The 21,459-nt window shown below is 40.5% G+C and overlaps 1 protein-coding gene across 2 annotated transcripts; it reads right to left on the reverse strand.

Annotated features, from left to right (window-relative positions):
- Window positions 1-401: 401 nt before the first annotated feature.
- On the reverse strand, window positions 402-21,396 carry LONRF3 (LON peptidase N-terminal domain and ring finger 3). Of its 2 annotated transcripts, XM_074883169.1 has the most exons (13): window positions 20,668-21,396; window positions 19,296-19,414; window positions 18,574-18,696; window positions 16,259-16,414; window positions 14,604-14,847; window positions 13,841-13,931; window positions 10,476-10,590; window positions 9,930-10,051; window positions 9,114-9,272; window positions 7,921-8,083; window positions 6,923-7,072; window positions 6,038-6,198; window positions 402-5,310 (listed from the first exon to the last, which is right to left on the reverse strand). In XM_074883169.1, exons 1-12 carry the CDS (start codon window positions 21,302-21,304, stop codon window positions 6,040-6,042), a joined length of 2,238 nt encoding a protein of 745 aa, XP_074739270.1. In that variant the 5' UTR covers window positions 21,305-21,396; the 3' UTR covers window positions 402-5,310; window positions 6,038-6,039. The 2 variants fall into 2 exon arrangements, with proteins under 2 accessions (XP_074739270.1, XP_074739271.1); XM_074883170.1 differs by lacking the exon at window positions 16,259-16,414 and having other exon boundaries at window positions 402-6,198.
- Between the last annotated feature and the right edge of the window lie 63 nt (window positions 21,397-21,459).

The following is a 21,459-nucleotide window of genomic DNA, read 5'->3' on the forward strand; positions in this document are numbered from 1 at the left end:
GCAGCTTAAATGTGGCTGGGATTCAGTCTTGCCTGAGTCTGTAAGTGAAAGGGTATCCTGGTTATAGTTTTAAACCCCAGAAACCTGTAAAGCAAACAGTAATGCATGAGGGGTACCAAAGTCCAGAGAAATGCATGGTAGTGCTGTAAGCCAGGCCCTCTTCACTTCCCATTATTCTTACTTTACTACAGCAAAGAGGAAAAAAAAGCACTTGATGTCCTTTACAAGTTATGAGGTTTGGACAACTTCATTTCTATGGTTTGGTTCCTTCACACCAAGTGTTGCTGTGTGACTGCAGGATCTAGGATTTGTTCTTTGTTCCTTTATCTAAAACACCTAAAAAAGCAGCTCATGCGTAATAATTGTTCACCTCTGTAGTTCTTTGTTATGCAAGCCAAAGAGTAAAGAACACAAAAATTTTAATTAGCAAACAACTCTCCACACAGACTTTGTAGGTACAACATAGTTATAAGTACATCTACAAACACATACAGGTTCTTTGGACTATGATTTTTTAAAATATATTTTATATGACAATGTGAACAAATCTGGAAAAAACAAATTACTTCAACCTTATGTAGAGGTAGCTGAACAGTACGCTGTTCAGTGATATGAGAGTATAACTTAAGTTTCGTTTCAAGTTCATTACAGTGCACAAAAGGATGTTTTACAAACAAATGGAATATACAAGTCCACAAAACTTTTTATTTAAAATGGCTTGATAGATATGTTTCTGGCACTCTTGTAACCACATAGCTTGATGGAATTAAATTGGACAAGTATATGGTGCCAAATTAAGACATCTTACACAGATAGTCTTTTGCTCCTCGTTTTTGTACTTCTCCCGTTCCTCACCAGAGAATTATAGAAGCTATTACATTGTTTTTGCTACACTTCTGCTCTGTAAACCTTTGTTCTGCAAATTGAATGTAAAGATTTAAAGGTGCATATGTTTATATTTATAAAATATATGGCTATGACTCTATTAAAAAGCTCAAGAATGGCAATAACAGAATACAGGCACTTCTATGTGAGGGTTACTTTAGACCTTATGAAACTCCAACATTAGTAAGCACTTCACATGATACCTGGATGAGTAAGTCAATGTAATAGTTCAGGTTTTTATTATCCACCATTTTAATCCTGTCTAAGCAGATTAGTTTCTTGTACCCAGACAATATTTATTTAGCAAAGTGTTTCAGAGTAGTGACTTTGCTGAAACTACCATTATTCTGTGCTATAAGACTTCCAGTGATTTACTGGGCTTTGGAATAAACCCCAGATCCTCAACTATGTGCTGCACCAGTTACAAGTGCGGTTGTGAAGCTGACAAATTAAATGAGAACTAAGCAGGGGTTGAGTTCATCTGATGTAGGACTCGGGAAGGGGGAGCGCTACCCTAAGTGCATGTAGTCCCGTTGGGTTTTTACGCACAAAACCCCTGTACTTAATTTACACTTTTTTTTAAATAAGAGTTTGTGAACATGTTCTCCATTCCTAAACACTGCATTTAAATATAACTCCTGTCTGTTATTAATTTAAACACCAGTAAAACTTCAGCACCAAGTAGAAATTAAGAAGAAAATTTTTCACAATGAGAACAATCAGCCACTGGAATAATCTCCCCAGGGAAGTGGTGGATTCCCCACCATTAGACAATTTTAAAGATTCAGCCGGACAGTGCTGGGCCATCTTGTCTAGACTGTGCTTTTGCCAAGAGAGGTTGGGCCAGGTGATCCTTGAGGTCCCTTCCAAGCTGGGATTCTGTGATCCTATGGAAGGACCATCTAAAACAAAACTTAATTTTATAAAGCTCTTTCTCTACAGCACAGATTAAGCCAGACCTGCTACAACCAAATCCATGATTTTTTTTTTTTTAGATTAAAATAATCTTTGGATTAAGAAATCCATGGTTCAGGTGTTCTGTTAGCAACTAGACATACAGGACAGAAGGACTGGCCAAGCAACAGGTCAGCCATTTAGTATGACAGCTGGTATCTCTTATTGCTACAAGGTAATGGGAGATAAGGTATCACCACTTAAAATAAAAAAAATAATGTAAGAGGAACTTTTACAACACCAGAATGTCACTTAGGCCGTTATCATGCTAAATCTTATCACACTATTTTATCATTCCATTATTAAAACTACTGAACTGCTTTCCACAACTGCGTCTGAGTTTGCTGTCAGGTTTCATGATTTCTCCTGATTAATCCAGTCCTATCTCAGGTTTACGTTCAACCAAGTCATGCTAGCCAAGGTCTTTTCATGGAAACATATCCCCTGAAGTTATTGCTAGACAAAGGAGCATATAAGACAAAGCAAAGTTATTTTGAGTGTCATAAGTCTGTCTATATATGGGAATAAAAAATTAGTATTACTGCCTGCAGAAAACTTCAACTGTTTTTAATTAGAAATCATATAATGTAGATGTACAGGGATTTGGAAAGGCAATACACCCAGTCTTTGTTATTTAATGTATTTGTTAAATACTTAATTTACAGAAAAGTGACAAGATTTCAAATTAACAAAACCCTATCTTACAAAGTCTAAAACTTTCAAGAAATCTCTGGGAGATGTTTAGGTCATACTGCCCAAGAGACTGGCACTGACTCAGTTATAGTTTGATCTATTCTTGGTTCTCTCTCTGTCCCCATTATGGAAGACTTGCTTTTTGTATTCCTTCCCCCTTATTTTTTTTAGAAGGGGGACAAATCTAATTTCCTTGGAAATAAAAAAAATTCTATATTGATTTTAGTAATGCTAACTCAGTGATCTAGGGTCAATGGAAACTGACTTCTTTGAAGAAGTAGCAGGAAGCCTATGCATTATGCCCTCACAAGAGATTAATCAATACTTCTGGCCACACAGGAAATGCAAGCTTGAGTCAGTTGTTTGGTTTTTTTTTTTTTTTTTAAACAGATGAACAAAACTAGTTATGGGACTGGGTTTGGTGTCTAGAAAAATGTGAGAAGCTTAAATAATAGTCCCCCAATTAGTATTTTACCTGATCAATGCCATTTCTATAATTAAAGTGAAGGTATTTTTAAATCTGTTCGGCTGTTTATTCATGCCTGTAATAAACGTTGCATTTACATCCTTGTACTGATTAATACAACCTGAAAAAAAAAAATCAGCAATACTGTGGCATAACTAGAAGATTTTTTGGCTTTTAAACCTCCTTACTGAACCTTTACTATCTCAACTCACTGAAGGCTAAGGCTAGTCCATGTCCAGCTTTTCCTGGACACGTCTGTATTCTCTAGCAAATCTGTTTCTCAGTATTTTTTTCTTCTAATGAAATTTGAAGACTTTAGCCATTAATCTAGGATGCGTGGCCACAGAGCAGTCCCAGACAGAATGCCACTGTACCTGTACAGATGAACTTTCTTGGTGTGTTTGATTTGTTGTGCATATGCAGATCAACTGTATGCGTTACATGCAGTAGGTCCAGTGTTTCCAGGCTGCAACAAACACACTGGGCATTCATGATATAGGGCATGTACACAAGTTTCTGCTTCAGAAATTCTGGCAGCTTTACTCAAGGCTAATAGAAAAGACAATATTCGCTTTTAAAAATCAAGGATTCTTTCCATGCCAGTTTCTAAATCAACAAAATAGGCAGAATATGAGTATGTAGAAGACATAGCATGCAGGAAAAAAGAACAATGATGTCAGTGAGAAAACAGTTCAAAATAGATATTTAAGTTCCTTTTCTCACAGTTAAGAGTAACAAAGTGACAGCTTTTTTCTATGGGAGCAATATGGGCCCCTTATGTTATGCAATGATACATGATGGTTTAAGTAAGAATTGCATTTAATGCAGCTTCACTTCCAAACAATTAGAAATCACTTTGTTATTGACTTATGAAGACAAATGCCATAGCAGGTGTCAGTCACCATACACTCATTGTCCAGAACATGTATGTATTTCTACACATTGTTTACAGAGAAGCATGTAAAGTACCACCTATGGAACAAGTGCAGCAATCTAGCAGTATGGAAATAAGTTGTAGCATTTCTAAAGTAGCTCAGTGCAAACACTGGATACATATTCCATTTGCATCACAAAGTTGAAACATGTTTGTCTTCCATTCGTTTCTTTGGTACCCTTATGGAAAAGTTCTATAGAATTTAACAAGAGGGGGAACAAAGGTAGTTTTATGGAAACTTAACAGTATGGAAATTACTTTTAACTAAAATATTTCTGATGAGATGATGATGGAAAAAACACACATAAAATTGACATTAAATTGTACTGCATTTTTTCATAAAGGCATGGAATGGCAGAGAGCGCTATCCAGGGTAAAATAACAAAGAAATTTGTAGCATTCCATAACGTTCTCAATTCAATCTATTTTTTCCCCACTGAAAAGGAAAACAGTAGCTTAGAATAAAAGGCCCAGTTCTGCTCACATTGAAATCAGTGAAAGTCAGATAGAGGCAAGATCAGTCCCGGAAAGCGGTACACTGAAAGCAGTAAAAGCAGCAAAACAAGTGTGAACTGTTGATTTAAAAAAAAAAAATTAAAAAAATAATCAAACCCAATTCCTATTCTCATTTCTGCCCTATTTTTACCTGCTTTATAGCTAGAAGTAATCACACTAAAATTCACTTGTTTTCCTTAGGAGTCAACTAGTATTAGCAACACTACCCAATCTCTTAAGAGAAATGCAATGGCTGGGTAGAGATTTGAAGCTAACAGAAACCTGAAGATTGGGGTGAAATAAATCGCATTTATTACAACATATTCCTTCTCATGTGACACAAACTGCCCTCTGAGTCCTACAGTTCAAAATAACTCTCCCCTTCCCCCCACATACACACACTCCAAAGCCAAATACCACCAAACAATTAAAAGAAATAAAACTGATCTTAACAGCAACAAGAGTTGATGTAAAAAAACCCAAATAAACTATGTAGTAACCTACAATGAAATGAAACCAGTACTTCCAGATCTCTTTAGAAGCCGCTTTTCATATATTGTGGCTCTTTCTTCACAGTTGTTTGTAGCCATTATTCATTCTTGGAAGAAAGAGTTCAGATATAAATTCAACTCCAAGTTATTCTCTGTTCTGTGAAAAATTAGGGGATAGATCCTTCTGTCACCTCTACGGCCAATTCCCACTGACATCAACTGATCAAATACTTGAATTTACCCAAGCGCTTTAACGCTCAGGCTTAAGGTTAAGCATGTGCTTGGCTGTTCTGTGATAGCAGGAACCTCGTTGCAAGCACAGGATCAAGCTCCAGCAACTGTGCTTGAATTATCTCAGACATAATCTGTGTATTCAAAGACTTCACGGCAGGCTGTTTCAGGGGGGAAAAAAAATCCTTCTTAGGCTACAGTAGAACTGGGGATAAGTAGAAAAACATTAAAAGTATTTGAACACAAATATCTGAAAAATTATCAAAGCAGTTGCTTGTGCACTGCTAGAATCATCATTTTGCCCCCAGTCATAAATACAGGGTAAAAACACTATAAATAAATAGAGCAGCTCACTTTCCTTTAGAGAATGAACACGTAAATAATATACATTTTGAAACAAAAAAATCATAGTGCAAAAATAAATTATCAAACGGAAGTCGTGAACATTATTTTACACAATGCTATATAAAACCTGAACCATTTGGAATAAAAGACTTTGCAGTTCACTGAAATAATGCATTAACATTATTATTTCTGCTTCACATTAAACTGCACAGTTTATCCTTTATCCACTAAAAAAAAATTAAAATAAATTAAAAAACCCCTTAAGCTTTTTAAAAGGTTTATGGCAAACAAGATCACTTTTTGTTCTATCACATTTGTTATTAATTAAGCAGTGCAGTGATTGAATAATCATCTCAGAGTTCCAGATGGAAACTACTGAAGTATCCATAAACATCCCTTGCTCTTTATAACTCATTTTCTTTGAAATTCAGGCTTGAAACATCCTGACACTCAAATCTGTAAGACATTATTGCAGTTAGATGAAGTTACAAGAGACAGTCTACAGTCAAGTACTGTGGGAGACTTCACAGCTCTCCTTCTCACCATCACCGTGATCTTGTACGAGACATGAATGTAAGGACACGTCTGATGCCATTCAAGCGGTCTTTGAGGGATTTCATGGCAAGGAAAGGGAGCTGAGCTCTGTTCTCAAGTGGAAGGACAGCTAGAACCCACCAGCACCAGGCTGGCCCGTTAGGGTTAGCCTGCAGTAAGGGGAAAAAAAAAAAGAGAGAAATTAGGATACATATATCTGTTAAGGTCTTGTTTTTGAAGATTTAACTTTGAAAACGCAGTATTTTGATAACTGTCTAGCAAGCAGGTCATTTCATTGCCAGCCTAACGGCTTGTGATTACAGGTTGGCTTGAAACAAATTGCAACCTTTCCTAAAAATAGGATGTGGAAGGCAGAAACAAGATGCATTTCTATTTCTAGCAACAGTTTTATAGGTTGGGCCTTCTAGATGTTTTTTTAATGTACTTTTTTCCCCATGTTATTACTGACCCAGTTCTTTGGGATTCCTGCCTCCCTTCATACTTTATGACACTACTTCATACTTAGCTTCTGTTGTTATATTCTGTTATTTTAGGATCCCTACCATTTGCAGTCCTTGAACAAGAATACCAAGTTTCTTCTTGTCTATTTTCTCTCAGTCATTTAACTGGGGAAGTAGAGGCCAAAAGGCACTTAAGTCTCCTGGGATTACTCCAGTCGGTTAAGTAGTCTCAAGAAATTACCAGTTTGAGCTTTTTGTTTGCAACGGTGCTACCGTGCTACTGATGTATGGCAACATAACTTAGATACTTAGCTTATGCAGGATAAATGAAGAGTATTCATATTTTCATCTTAAAACACAAGGCCTCCCAGTTTATCGGATATCCCTGCTATTTCTGCCTCTAAAAGTTACATAAGCCACTGATTCTCAGTACCTGTGGGTCAGGATCCTTAGCTGGCATTGGACCAAAATGACTGAGAATTCGACTTTTGAGTGCTTGCTTGAGGGAGTTAAACCACATATACGCCTGATCGTAGACGGAATCATGGAGAACAAGTAATGCAGCATACTCTTGTCCTTGCACCTGAGATGAGTAAAGAGAAGGTTACTGTTAGTTCAGTCTGCCTGTTGGGGAAGGCACAAGATTAATTTTTAGGATTTTCTGGGGTGGGTAGGGGAAAGGAAAAAAAAAGAAAAGCATGCCAAGAGACTTCTGGGATAAATCCTGAAAGCTAGTTTGGTGTCCCATATTCTGCTCCCCCACCCCAGTCTATCAAATCCTTCACTTTCTTACCCTATATTCTAAACCAAAGAAACCTATTTGCAGAACAAGAACTTTCTGGATTTCTATACAAAAAAACATTTACATAAACATCATACAACACACAAGAAAAGATTATGCAAAGCTTTTTTTTAAAAAAAAATTATTAGCAGCTCCTCAGAGTAGACATTTTATCTTCTCATTGTATACCAAAAGCTCCTACATCACCCAGAATACTTTGACTGCCTAGATAGCTTTTTTTTTAATAAGAATTAATGTAAATAATTTTGAAGGTGTAGTGGACCTAATCCTGCTGCTTCTTACCCAAAGGCAAGTGTTCTAAATAGCTTCCATGCAAATGGAGGCAGGTTCCCCTCCACCCCCTTATAAATTGCAGTTATTCTGTCTAGAAGAATGGTAAGACCTCATCCTGGATTCACTTAGCTTTGTCTTCTGCTAAAAACATCTAGGAAAACCACTCTTCAGTAGATGGGCAGTGCATGTGCGTGCTTGTGGTAGGTATTATGCTTCCCATCTTTAACCATGAGCACTTAGTAAATACCACAAATTTGTTTTACTAGAAACCGTTCTACAAAAACCAACTCACCGAAAACATATGTGCTTAGAATTTCACATGTAATACAGATTAAATTAAATATTTCTAAATTTACCTTTTGATCCTCAATGTACTCAATATCTGCTGTGTTATAGCCATCACGCTGACTGTGCTGTATCACCTTAAATCTCCTCTTGCCGATGCTGTCTACAACAGAGCGACCATCAGCAAAGAATTCAACATTTCTTATCTCCAGAATGCAGCCATAATCTGCAAACCTATTGAAATCAGAACAAAAGCAAGTAAACAAGTCTTATTCTCTCCACCCTTAGCTCCACAGAACTGCCATACAGCCAGTCCCTACCACAAAGGTATTTACCAGTGTCAGCTCATTTCTATTGTTCATAGTACTGACCTGCTGTAGTTCAAATTATTCCACAATTGTTTTCAAAACTATCAGGAAGATTCAGGCTGTCTAATCTGATTAACACTAACCGCATGTTTTGGAATACAGGGAACATCTTATGAAATTGAAAGTTATACAGCTCAGAAGCACATTCTCCATAATCCTAAATTCAGTCAATTTGTACAGAAGAACAAGTGCAATTCAGAATATTAGAATTATTGAAGGACTATGAAATCTGTAAAGAAAAATGTTTTCCCACAATTTCAGCAGATTTTCCTTTGTAGGTATGTATTTTGTGTACATTGTACTTTTTATGGTGTATACCTACCCTGTAGCTATACACCATAAAAAGGGAGGAAAGCTAAGTACAGAGACAGACATTAGTCATTACCTAAGACTGACTGTAATGGCTCAGTGTAAATGCTCAGCCAGTCCTTATGAAGGTCCTGGTGTACCCCTGCAGCCTCCACTATATTCAGAACAGTGGAGGTATAAATGTATCCCAATAGCTTTGCTATTCTTTTCATAATTTAAAAACCCTAAACCCACCACACCTTACTGCCACTTCAATTTGATTTCTTGTGCCAAAGCATTCAGATTTCAAAACAGTAGAAAATACACTTCCTTTTCAAGTATTACAAGAGATCTACAGCTCAACTTCATGTAATACACCCTGGCTACGTGTGTTTCAGGAAAAATGAGCAGTCATATTAGAATTTAAGTGCTCAAGAGAGAAACTTTGGTCTTCTCAGCGTCTTTAGCCAGCATGATTAGGAAGAAACTTTCTCTACGGGGAAGCTATCACAGATATTACAGCCATGGGCCTTTCTGCCCCTCTCCAGAGAGACCTGCTCCAGCCTCAGTGGGGTACATCACACGGTCCAAGCGTGCTGCTCACTCACCCCTTTACTGGGTCACTGATACACATCCCAAATTGCTTGGTGCCGGTCTCCATGCACCTTCGAATCATCAGGCGGTAACACGGCTCAAAGATGTGCAAAGGGCATGGGACTGTAGGGTAAGCCATGGTGCAGACAAATATAGGAACGTTCTTATTCAGGCTGTAAAAAAGAAAGGACAAATCAAATACGATGTTTTACCGAACTACTGACAAGGTATAAAATACATTTTATGCAATAAACGTGTTCTTTAAAATTATGATTTTTTCCTAAACAGAAACTGTAACATCTTTAGAATAAAATTCTTAATGGAGTAAGTTAAAACTATTTTTCCCCTTAATTGACTAGATATTATGGAAAGTGATAACTAGCAGAATAATTTTTAGTTATGCTTTCTGGTTTTGCTCATGAGAACATTAATACAACTCTACTATTGCTTTTATTTACTTTATTTTCTTTAATCCCATTTCTTCCCTACCCAGTACATTCCAACTCCCAGCCGGTGAGACTACTTCCACCAATTGTCTCACACTGTGGCTTTCATGGAGGCCCACTGAAAGCAACCACATTTCTTTATACTCTGTTTATAAAGCAACCTTCTGGATTTCTTCTACTTCTGTTTATGGTTTATCAGTGTCCAGTTTTTACGCTAACTCAAAGCACAATTTCACCTGGACCCTGTTCTCTTTGAAATCACAAGATACCAAGAAAGAAGCTCCTTTGTCAGCATCTTAGCTCATGTTCCACAGCAGCAGGAGTCACTCATCAGCTAACAGCAATAGTATTAAAGGTTGGATTTTACATAAATGGATTACATACTTGGAAAGCTCTGCTATTTCCTCTTCATAAATCTTTCTTCTTTCAGTGAGTTCCTCTGGAAGATATCTAGCTATTAACTCCTCCATTAGTACTGTTTTACAGTATTTCCTCATAGCCAAGCACTGCAGTAAAGACACACGCAAGCAGTTATAGATAATGTTTAGCATTTCAAAGTGCATGGGGCCTATGCACAAGGTTGTCATTTGTTAGCTCCATTTTCTTATGTCTATAGCAAATCAAAATGATCTTTTAAGCTTGCACTGCCACTAAAGAGTTTTTTATTGAACTATTCCCTAGGTTACAGGCATTATCTTGGGAAATCTGGAAAGTAAAATCACCTACAGGTTTTCTGAGTACAGGTCACCCTAAGGTTTGAACAGAGGAGACTGTCTGTGCTTTGTAAGTCACAAGAGCGTTTTAAAAAGTCACATTCTTAAGTTATGTAATATTTCTTTTGAGTTGGGAAATATCAAAGGTTTCTGAAAGTGCTACTGGATCCTATCTCGTGCCCTTGAATTTACGCTGAGAAAATCCAAGCATCATTACCTCTGAGAGTCCTTCCTTGCACAGTGGACATTTTGGGTTGTGATCCAGGCATCTCTCAAGACATTTGAGACAGAAGGTGTGTCCACAAGGTGTAGTGACAGGTTCATAGAAGAGCCTGGATTGGAACATCCCAAACCAAAAAGACAACAATATCGTGTACCAAAGTAAAAGAAAAAGCTGTTATCAAAAAAAAAAAGCTGTATTCATTCACTAATTGACTTAACTACTCCTGGGATAAAGCTGTTCCTCGCTTTTCATTTCTTCAAGCAACTTTTGTATTTATTGAGCTTAGACTTTTGTATTGTCACTTAACATGAAAGGCAGCCCACGAATTCTGATTTCAGTGAATGTGAGAGAATATTGTCATTAACTTCCAACAAGCTAGGATTTAATTTCCTTCTATGTGAGCGATAAATAGGAGCAGAAGTTGGACCATCTGACTTTTTCCAATGAAACTGAGCAATACTTGCACAACTATTACTGTGCAAATCATGGGATTACTTGTATGTGTAGAGGTAAGCACAAAATAGCTATTTCCAGTAATAGCCCACATAAGTGATTGCAATAAACTATTATTGCCAACTCTAATGTGGGCTTGGAAAGCAGTTTTGTTGGAATAGTCGGTTTTTAACCTTCAAATTACTGCTTTTCTGGAAAATGAGTGATATTAGGTTCATGTTTCATCTAGAAAAATATTTAAATATATAAGGCCAGGTCTTCAAAGTATCATGATACTTTACCCATTTCAAGTACCTCTGTGACACTTACTTTCATGTAAGGATTTTTTACTTATTATGATTATGTGAAATTGCAAAGTGATGTTTCCTTGCCAGTAAGTACCTTAAGGAGACCTAAATAATGTGGAAATGGGGTTTTTTTAAATAGAAAACATTCAAAACTAGAAATTGTTTGGCATATGATTTATTTCACAACATACTTGTCTAAGCATTTTAAGGTTTCAAATATTAGTCTAATTATAATTTAAGTGAATTAATAAGTTTACTTTAAAATATTAGTTTATCAAAACAATACACTAAGTTTTATTATTCACGTGGAAATTATAAATATGTAAACTCACACTGATTAGCATCTTTAATAAGATGAGTATATTTAAGAACATAATTGGCTCCTAACAAAATTACCATAGCCAGTTTATTAAATGTCATTAGTTACTATAAATATTGACATTTAAGCAAGGCAACATATGAGCAAGTGTCTAAAATACCTCACCTATCTTACTGCAACTGGACTGTATAACTGAAAACCCTCTTTGTTTCATGAACAGAAACCTCACTGCACCAAGGCTACCTTACTGCTTTAAGTTTATGTAAAGTACTGAATTCTACAATATGTTTCATTAAGCACTGGTTTGCATATGTAATTATTTAGCAGTGAGTGACTTGATCTGAAATGCTAGACAAGAAATTCCTGTTAAAATGCATGATTCTGCTCTAGCTCTCACAAAAGCCAGCAGCAGCTTTTTCCTAATGACTCTAAGGGGACCTTGACCAAGCCTCATGACTTGCAGAAAGAAGCACTATACACCAAGATTTCTCATGACATCATTTTAAGCTATCGTAACACTAAATATTCACTCCTGCTGAGTAATGCTCCTTTATTTCTCAACAGTATGTTGCTCTGACTATTCCTTTTTTCTTTTCTGCTTGCTCCTGGAGTGAATTTAGATCAATAACATTTTGGCCACTCCATCAGACAAATAGGTTAATAACACCTCCTGCAGTTAATTGTGAACAGGTCAGTAGGTTACTAGGTAATTAGTTCAAAGTATCTCAGGATCCAAATCCCTAAACTACTTCTGAAGAACATGGCAGGAAATAATTATAATCAATCTGCATTAATAGCCAGGAAAAGATCTTGTGACAGCTTCCCTTAGCCTTCATTGTTGCAGTGATGTTACAAAGATAACATCCTTCTTGATGCAAGGCCTGCATCTGTGATTGCAATTACAAGATCAGCATCACCATCCTCTAGACAGTAAGGGAATCGGCAATCCTTGAGCTAATTCCTTTACAAATGTATTGTAGCCTGGCTGTTTCTGATTTAACATAAAGGATGAGGAAGTAGGGCTAATTAATTTTATTAAAAACATCTGAAAAGTGCTTTGTGGACATAATGATCATAAACATGCAGACTCATTAAAACCAGCTAAGACTAATTGTGTGGCTTTGTTAGAGGAAAGTTTTGCTCTTAGCAGTATCAAGTGTTTTGACAGCTGTGTAAACTTTTGGAGCACGTTTCAGCTGTAGGCAGACAGAGGGAGAGGGGTAGATCTGATTTATTCCAAGCAGAAGCAAATCAAACAACACGGCAGTTGCTCCCCCAAAGGTTTCAATTTGTCTGAAATAAATTGAAGCCTGCCCCCCCTCTGCCCCTCCCTGCATACAAACAACAAAAAGAAATCCAGCTTTCTCAAATCACAGGCCTTCAGAAATAAATCCATGAAGAGGCTATCTGCTATTTAAGAATTTAAAATATAGTGCAAAACTAACCCCCACGTCCATTACTGATAAATCTGGGTAATTCAAAAGACAGACCTAATCTCCACTCACTGCAGAGGCCAAGACCCCTCTGAAACACCTTCCCAATATTTCCATCTAAGTCAGTAACAAAGCCCCACAGGTGTATTTGCCAAAGTTAAAGTGTTTTTTACAAAGCAAGGAGTAGAATAGATGTAGTTGACAACTCCATCTAAAACTTGATAAACCCCGTGTTTTATCAAGTCATTGCTGTCACCAAGAATAACTATTGTTTAACTGGAAGAAGAGATCATCAAGCAAATGGAGCGATGGCCTTAGTAAACTAAGGAACACACCTCTTTAGCAGTAGAGGAAAAACATGCTCTGGTTTGCTTGCAAGATCCTCCTATTGCAATAGCAGCAACACAGTATTTATTTTACATGCAGTATTTATTTTACATACTCGGAATATTCATTGGATGGAGTGTCTTAAGCTATTTTGTGCATTATATAACATCATATGTGGCTCTACAAATTCCACGGGACAAACTGTGGTTTTGTGCACGATATGTGTCAGTGGGTGGGCATGTCTAAGTGGGGAGAGGAAATCTTTCAGACACCCTCACTAACATGCTTAACCCTCACACGACCTTACGTGCCCTTTCCAAAACAATCACTAGCCTAGAGCAGGTCAAAAAGTTCCTATTCATCAACAGTGTTCAGAACCAAAGGTCTAGAAATGCATCACTGGGGTAACAATTATAATAAAAACTAATTTCAAGTCAGAGGGAAAGATAAGTACCGAGTAAGCTAGAAAATCTCTAGGTCATAAAGGGGAAAGAGATACAGCCTAAAAGCTGAAGACTTCCATGAGAAAACAAGGGGTACCTCATACACAGGGAGCAGTCCAGATCTGATGGATCCACAAATTCAAATGGAATATGTTGTCCAGTACTACTTCCCTTCGGATCAACTGTATCTATCAATAACAAAAAACATAACGTAATTGAACAGAACTATGTAAACACAGTGGTATTCCATGTATCTACAAGCAGCATCTGATATTTAAATGTGTATTGTATACACTTGTACGTTACTGAACCATTAAGCATCACTACAATAATTCCTATGCAAAGCACAAATGCAGCCTTGGCACAAATCAGCGTATCTCCCCTTAATTTTGGTGACATTATACCCACTTAGAGGGTTTAATTTAGCCTTGCATTAACAATTAATGTCAAAACATTTTTTATTAGTGTTGGAAGTCTAAAGTGAGACAAATTCTTGTGTCATACCATTGTAAATACATCCCACGGCGTGAAAACAAGGCCAGATATCATGAACAAACAGTTTGTGCTTTTAAACTTTAATTGATCCAGAAAGTGCTAAGACCATGCGCAACACTGATGTTCCTTAAAAGATTCAGGGCTGTGCTGATAAACAAGCACTTGAACCAACCCTCTTAGCCCTCTTTTTAGACTAACATAATTTCCCACCTCCCCCCCCCCAAAGATTCCACATCATGCCCTGACTAGGCCAAAGAGAAAATATAAAAGTCAAAGTGTAATTTGGACCCTCTTCCTCTAAGTATTATAAAAGCAGAATTTCCACTGATTGCGTGCTATGGGACTTAGCCTGTGTGTAAACATACCTTTCTTCATCAGTTTGCAGGGTACCTCAGCATTCCTCATCTCCTCTGAGCAGCATTTCCTTTTCAGGAGGCTGCACTTCTCGGAAAAGAGAAAGGTAGACTCTGGCATGGAGGTGAGTTTGTTCTCCTCCTCCGAGCAGTCCTTTTTACTCTCTGTAATTTGTACAGATCTCCTCAAACTACCAGATGTAGTTACATTTGGTTCCTCTTGAACGGGAAAACCCTTTTTCTGTTCCACATTTACCTGTGTGAAGAGGGGACTGACGTTAGACCAATCTTCCAACGACTTGGTAAGGAAAAAGCCCCAAACCTGTCACAAGTCTTTAATATTATGCATCACCAGGAAGGACTTTGTAGGTCAAGAAGCAACAGTTTGAGAATTGCTGTGTCAGGGCCTGATTTTAATGGGGAAGAAAAGAAAAGCAAACTATTTCCCCACCCCTCCAAGCCCTGCCACAGCAGCGAGTATTTTCAGCCCTTATGTGTGGCTCTCTAGCTTGGTCATGAAACTTGATTCAGGCAGAAATGCGGCTAGATCTCAGGTTAAATATACTGTTATCCCTTAACCTATGGAAAAATGCCTATTGTTTATATCATAACGATGGTATTAACCATCAAAACCACCAAAACAATGTGAGCTTATTTTAAGGAAGCAATATAAACACACAGAATTTAGAACAAAGAAAATTCAGGGAGCTTCCTTTAGTCAGACAGATTTCTTTTGCAAAGAATAAAACAATCAGTCTTTATCCCATTATGGCTACAGAACCACCTGTGGGCAGCCACTGCACAGGACATCACCTATCAGCTTGTCACATCAACTCCCCAGATGAACCTGAAAGCAGATACTGTGGATTGTGATCAGGAGCTGCGGTGATGTGTAACATGCAGAAAGATGAGTGAACTGTCCCTCAAATGACTTCATGAAAGGGTCATACAAAAGGATTTCTCATCAGAATATCCTAACAGCCTTTCCAGAAGGCAATGTCACTAATTGTTCTTATCAGTCTCAACAAGGCTGCTCAAAACCTACCATTTTGTTTGTAAGGACTAGTGGAGTTTTCTCCTACATAGAGTATAGGCAAAACTTATCCTCCAAGTTCAGATTTTGGTGAAGCAGAAGTGGTCCTTACAAACCCATGAATGTAAACCTCTACAGCCATTTACAAAACTACGGCTGTGAAACCAAACTTATGGAGTAGATAATACATCTTATGTGGCTCTACAATAACCTCTAAGCAGCATATAGCATCTGAACACAGGATGATTTTGTCACGGACATCATCAGTTACAGTTCAAGCTGAAACCCTAGATTTTAGCATTTCACAGCTTTTGAGGGTATCTCAATCCAATCTTCAGAGACCCTTTCCCACTACCAACTACTTGGAAGAGCTAAAGACAGTTAGAGGAATAGAACCCACTCAACTCTGGCATAAAATTTATCAGAACAACAACAGAGGACTTCTATTCAAGAGAAAATCATCCAATAAAGAGACTTCAGTAAATCAACATTTGTTTTGTATCTTCTGAAACTCAGTAAAAATCTGAGAAAAGGTATCCTCCTGTCTCGCAGAGGTGAAAAGGAGAGAAGGCTTCCCAATGTGAACATAAAACACACAACAAATTAAGAACCACACATCAGACTTGATCTTTACCTTGAGCAACCTTTGTAGGTTATGGCTGGTGCCTCCAGATCCCACTGAATTTAGGAGATTCCCCTTTAATCTAGAGTGATGTGACAACAGCTGCAGGATATCGGGTAAGTGTTCCTGAGCATTTCCCGGGATGAGTGAAAACAAACTAAGTAGAAGCTGTGATATAAAACAGAATACTTCACTGCTTAGTTCCTTCCTTGCAACCTCTAAATGAAAAAGCAAGTAAGGGAATAACCGAAAGAAGCATCCTTGATTTTGTTAAAACCATTTAAAGAGCCCTTTAAACTAGGGTAAGAACAAAAAGTGCAAGAGCTAATGCAATATAGGCCAGACAGCAAGAGACACTTTCAGAGTTAAATAAGCCCATAAAGTTATTAACCATTCTCTGTGGTGTGACACACACATGCCTTTGTCCTCTTTGTCCTGCAGTTCAGAGCTCACCAGCAATTACTAACATCTTAAATGTTTTTTGCTGCACATCAGAAGCTTTCACTGGAGTTTACTAGTACAGAAAGCACTCATCTCACAGGCTTAATCCAAGTTCAGTTAAGTAAACGTCTCTGATATTGTAAACTGTAGCTATTTTTAATTCACTTATGTGAGAATACAAAAAATGTAGGCAGTAGAAAAATGCTATTTCTTCATTCGCTATCAGAAAATAAGTGAATGTTTCAAGTAGCAGCTTGTAGCCACTTCTGCGACATAGTTTATCAGATGATTATTTAAGGAAAGAAACAGAGCTGAATGGAAGATTCACGCTTCAAAAACTAATTTCAACATACTACTGAGGTGATCCTGCTGATGCCTGAGGAAGCCATGTGACAGCTAAGATTTCTTTTTAAAGCCAAAAAGGATTCCACAGGATCACACTATGTCAAAACTAACACAGACAGACAGTTAATACAAGCAGAACATCACAGCTGCACACGAAGAATTTAGTAAAATGTAGTATGTCATTGTTATGCAAACAGCCTTGGAAATGACCCAGTAGAATATTGCATCATGGATGAACTCTGTGTCTGATGAGTGCATGAGTAATTCTTTGAGTCATAAGAAGCCTAGTTTTTCCCAGAACCCTGCTGCTCAGAAATTAGGTGTCTTGGATAAGGCTATTTGGAATCAGAATTTAGAAACATATCTGTTTGTTCCTGCTCTTTTTGCTCTAGTGCACAGGAAGTCTCCCAGCATGATTATGAGAACAAATCATGACACAATGGCAGTGAAAGACTGCATGGAACCTACTGGGAAAAAAAAACCAACCGACCAAAACTGCCAAATATCAGTGACAAAAAACTCAGGGGAGATGGAAATTTCAACCATATACAAAATGAGATAAAAACTTGATTGCACAACAGCCATCCAGGTTATACTCTGTTACCTTTATCAACAGTGCTTTACTGTAAGAATTCTGCTGTGCTTTTAGAAAGCTTTATGTATTACAGCACACAGAAACCCCAAAGTTCCCATCCCACCAGTGATGGAGAAAAGTGTGAATTCACTGCCATAAAAGAAAATTCAGTGCAAGGAAAACAGAACTACTACATTTTCATTACCATAAACTATCACTGCGACACTGAGCCTTTTAGCTACGACAACAAAAAAAAAGGTCAAATGTCAAAACACTGATTCACGGGACATCAGAGATTTGAGGGGTGTGCAAAACAGCAGTTTTGACAAAAGCCATTTAAGAATCCACACACCACATTGTAGGCTGCTCACTGCAGATCCATTTTGTTGCTTATTTAGTATTAATTATTAGCAACCCTTAAAAACTATTTTAAACCAGCTCTTCTTTTGTTGACTGCTTCCTTTCACGCCTCCTTCACACACTGATACTCGGCGCAGCACGACTGGCGGTAGGAAGAGAGCTGCTGCTCCCAAGTGGAGTTTGACGGGTGCTGCGTGTTGCATTCTGCCAGTCAACGGCCTGATCCAACATTCAATAGCAACTCCCCCTCCTCTGCACTCTGTCATTGGTAACACATTGCCAGGCTAGGAAACAGATGAGAAATTTGACTACAGAGAATCACAATAGTCTGTGCGTGGCAATTATTAAGAATTCAGTTTTACTTTAGATTTGCTGATGCTAACACTGTAACTGTTTCTACATAGCGCCTGCTGAGAATGTTTTCTTGCTACCTCCCTGTCTTCAAGTAAGCAATACACATAAATCTGAACAACAGTCTGGATATGTGTCTCCATCCAGCTCTTTGAAGTAACGAGAGAGAAGCGAGGAGAGAAGAAAAATTCTTAGCCTCCTTTACAAACGGCCACTGAAAACAATGATGCAGTTCCAGATGATTCAGGGAACTCACCTTTTGTGCCTCAGACTTGGCTGTCTTGTTCCCAGTATCTAGAGCAAGGCAGAATAGAAACTCTCTTAAAGCTTCTTCTGTTTTCCCCAGATTAGCTAATGCTTGTCCTTTCCTTAAGTGACCCTGCAATGAAACACATCCATAGTTGCAGCTTTTGTTCTTTTGTCATAAGAATATGCAACAAAAGCAAGATGAAATTACAAAAGATCTCTCCAGAGAAGAAAAAGTTAGGCAGGGAGAATCACTGTAACAGTCTCTTATACCTAGACACCATCAGTGTCTGGGTTTTTAACCACAACGGTCCTAAAAACTCTTACAGGCAGAACTGGGATATTCTCTAACTCAAGCAAGTATGATTCTCACAGCCCTTGAGCCCAGCTGATCTCGGAGAAAAAAAATCTTCCCCTACATTAATCTCCTAAAATAATCATTACGTCCTTGTAGATTTATATAAGCACAGCATTCAATTTTTACAGAGCTCATGAACTTGAGATTCATCCGGGTCAATGACAATAGCGTTAGCTCATCCTCCAGGATTACCACTCTCTTCCTTCACCCCATGAAGCTCAAGAATATCATGGTTAAATGTCTAAGTCACAGGCATCCAAGAAGTTACAGGACTTAAAGCCTCCCTCAGATTCAGCTGTCTGACCATTCTAATGGCTTTCTATCGGGGTAGTATCAAGGTTTTAAAACAAAGTACAACTGGAGTCAGAACTTACTTTCAGCCAGTAAGGCTGGAGCCTGCATGCCGTTTCTGCATCGTGCAATGCATCTTCACAAGCTTTCAAGGTAGAGTTAATCTGGGACCGGTTGCTGTATAGTAAGTGGTCATTTGGAGCTGTAGGAAACAGAAAAATTGGTTGATTGAAGTAAATTAAAAATTAGTTACATAAGGTTTATTCCTTTTTTTTTTTTTTTAAAAAAACCCCACATGTTGGTGCTTTCAAGTTGTACAAACCCACAAAATATCCAGTTCTTAGATAACTATGTACTAAATGAAATCTGGAAACCTCTTTAGGCAACTCCAAACAAAATGTCAGCTATGTATTATATAACTGCAGGGAACATTGCATAAATAAACGCCGAGACGCTCACACAATAAATTACCAGCTCTGAGGATCAGATGGTGGATAGAAACATACAGGAGACATTTAAGGCGGCAAGAAGAATGCTGTCATAGTGCAGGGAGGAGTTTCAAAATTTTTAGCATCAAAGTTTTTAAAGGATACATAAGGATCTTTTCGTGCCGTAGCTCAACACAGGAAAACAAGTGACAACTAAAAGAATCCGGTAACGCCGCGGCAGCGCAGATAACGTGATCGCCTGCTGCACACACGGCGCGTTGGAGCATCACGGCAGAGCGTGTGCTGGGTGAGGGCTGTACGCTTTCGCTTGGAGCACTCTCTTATTTAAACCGAACTCTTACCTCGCCTTTACTCTCCGCTTGCCGAGTGCAGCGTTACTTGCCTTTCCTCACACTAGACTGGAAACGGGTGCATCCAAAGTTTTCCCTGCACAGCCCCTGCGGGCGCCTACCGCGCCGAGGCACGGAGAGCCCGCCCGGCCGCGGCCCCCCACCGCTTCCCCCGCCCCGGGCTGCCGAGGAGCGGCTCCTCCGCGCCTGGCGCCGGTCGCCAGGGCCAGGCTGCGCCCCGCGGGCCCGCCCGCCGAGCGCCCTTCCTGGGGAGCGGCGGGATGCCCCGGCCGAGGCGGCCCGCTCCCGCCTGGCCCCGCCGGTTACACAACGGCGCCGGCCGGGGGGAGCCCCGCCGGACCGCAGGCTCCGGCTTACGCAACCGCTGCTCTCCTGACCCAGTTTCACCGCGGGCCGAAGAGCCCCCACCCCTCCCCGGGGCTCCCCCTCCTCCCTCCCCAGGGCCCGTCCCGGGCGGCGGCCGCCCCCCGCGGGGGAGCCGGTGGCAGGCGGGAGCGCGGCCCCGGCGCAGTCCCGGACGTGGGGGGCTGCCCCGGCCGGGCCGAGCCGCGCCGGAGCGGTCCCCGGCGAGCCCCGGCCGGTGGCAGTTCGCGTCTCCCCCGCCGCGGGGGACAGCGCGGCGCTCGGGGGGTGCGCCGGGGCGGGGAAGCCGTTACCTAGGCTGACCGCTTCGTTGTACTTCTGCAGGGCGGCTTGGAGCTTCTTCTCCTTGTACAGCAGGTTCCCTTCGTGCCGGAGCTGCGAAGCCTTCACTTGGCAGGGGAACCACTTGGCCAGCAGGTTGCTGAGGATGACATTGACCCGCAGGAGCTGCCCGGCCGCCGCGCTGCCCTCCTCCTTGCACAAGACGCAGCGGGACTCGGCCGCCCGGTCCCTCTCCAGGCACTTTTTGCAGAACGTGTGTCCGCAAGGCAAGGAAACGGGCTCGAAGAGGAAGCCCTGACATTTGCGGCACCCGAAGACGTCCCACTCGCGGGGCTGCGGGGGGCCGCTCCCGGCGGCGGCGGCGGGCAGCCCCTCTTTGATCCGGACGCTCTGCGCCAGGCACTCCACCAGCTTCTCCAGCTGCTCCGCCCGCAGCTGCTGGTGGCGGGACGCCAGCTGGTAGAGCGGCAGCGCTTCGTGCAGCCGCCCGCCGAAGGCCAGCGCGTCGGCCCGCCGGAGCAGCACCTGCCACTCGGGCCCCAGGCCGCCGCCCGACAGCTCCAAGTTCTGCGCCTGCAGAGCCCCGGCCGCCAGCTGCAGCACCAGCGGCGGCTCCGGGCGCTGCTGCGGCGGCAGGTGGGAGCCCATGGCGGCAGGGCGCGGGGGGGTGGCTGCGCCTCTAGCAGGGCGGGCGGCGCGGGGCGCCGGGGCGCGGCGGAGGGCGCTGAGGGGGCGCGGGCGCGGCGCGGCCCCGCCGGCCCATGCTGCTGCCGCCCCGCGCCGGGAGCGCCCCGCGCCGCCGC

This window comes from Strix uralensis, chromosome 13 (assembly GCF_047716275.1).
Source record: "Strix uralensis isolate ZFMK-TIS-50842 chromosome 13, bStrUra1, whole genome shotgun sequence".
NCBI lineage: Eukaryota > Metazoa > Chordata > Aves > Strigiformes > Strigidae > Strix > Strix uralensis.

What these genes read in the sequence shown, in the direction of transcription:
- LONRF3 (XM_074883169.1), bottom strand. Translation starts at nt 21,304, where the DNA reads ATGGGCTCCCACCTGCCGCCGCAGCAGCGCCCGGAGCCGCCGCTGGTG. An exon ending in ACCTACAAAGGTTGCTCAAG is followed by an intron (nt 14,848 to 16,258) that starts GTAAAGATCAAG and finishes CTCTTCACACAG; the next exon opens with GTAAATGTGGAACAGAAAAA. An exon ending in CTAAGGATCCTGACCCACAG is followed by an intron (nt 6,199 to 6,922) that starts GTACTGAGAATC and finishes CCCTTACTGCAG; the next exon opens with GCTAACCCTAACGGGCCAGC.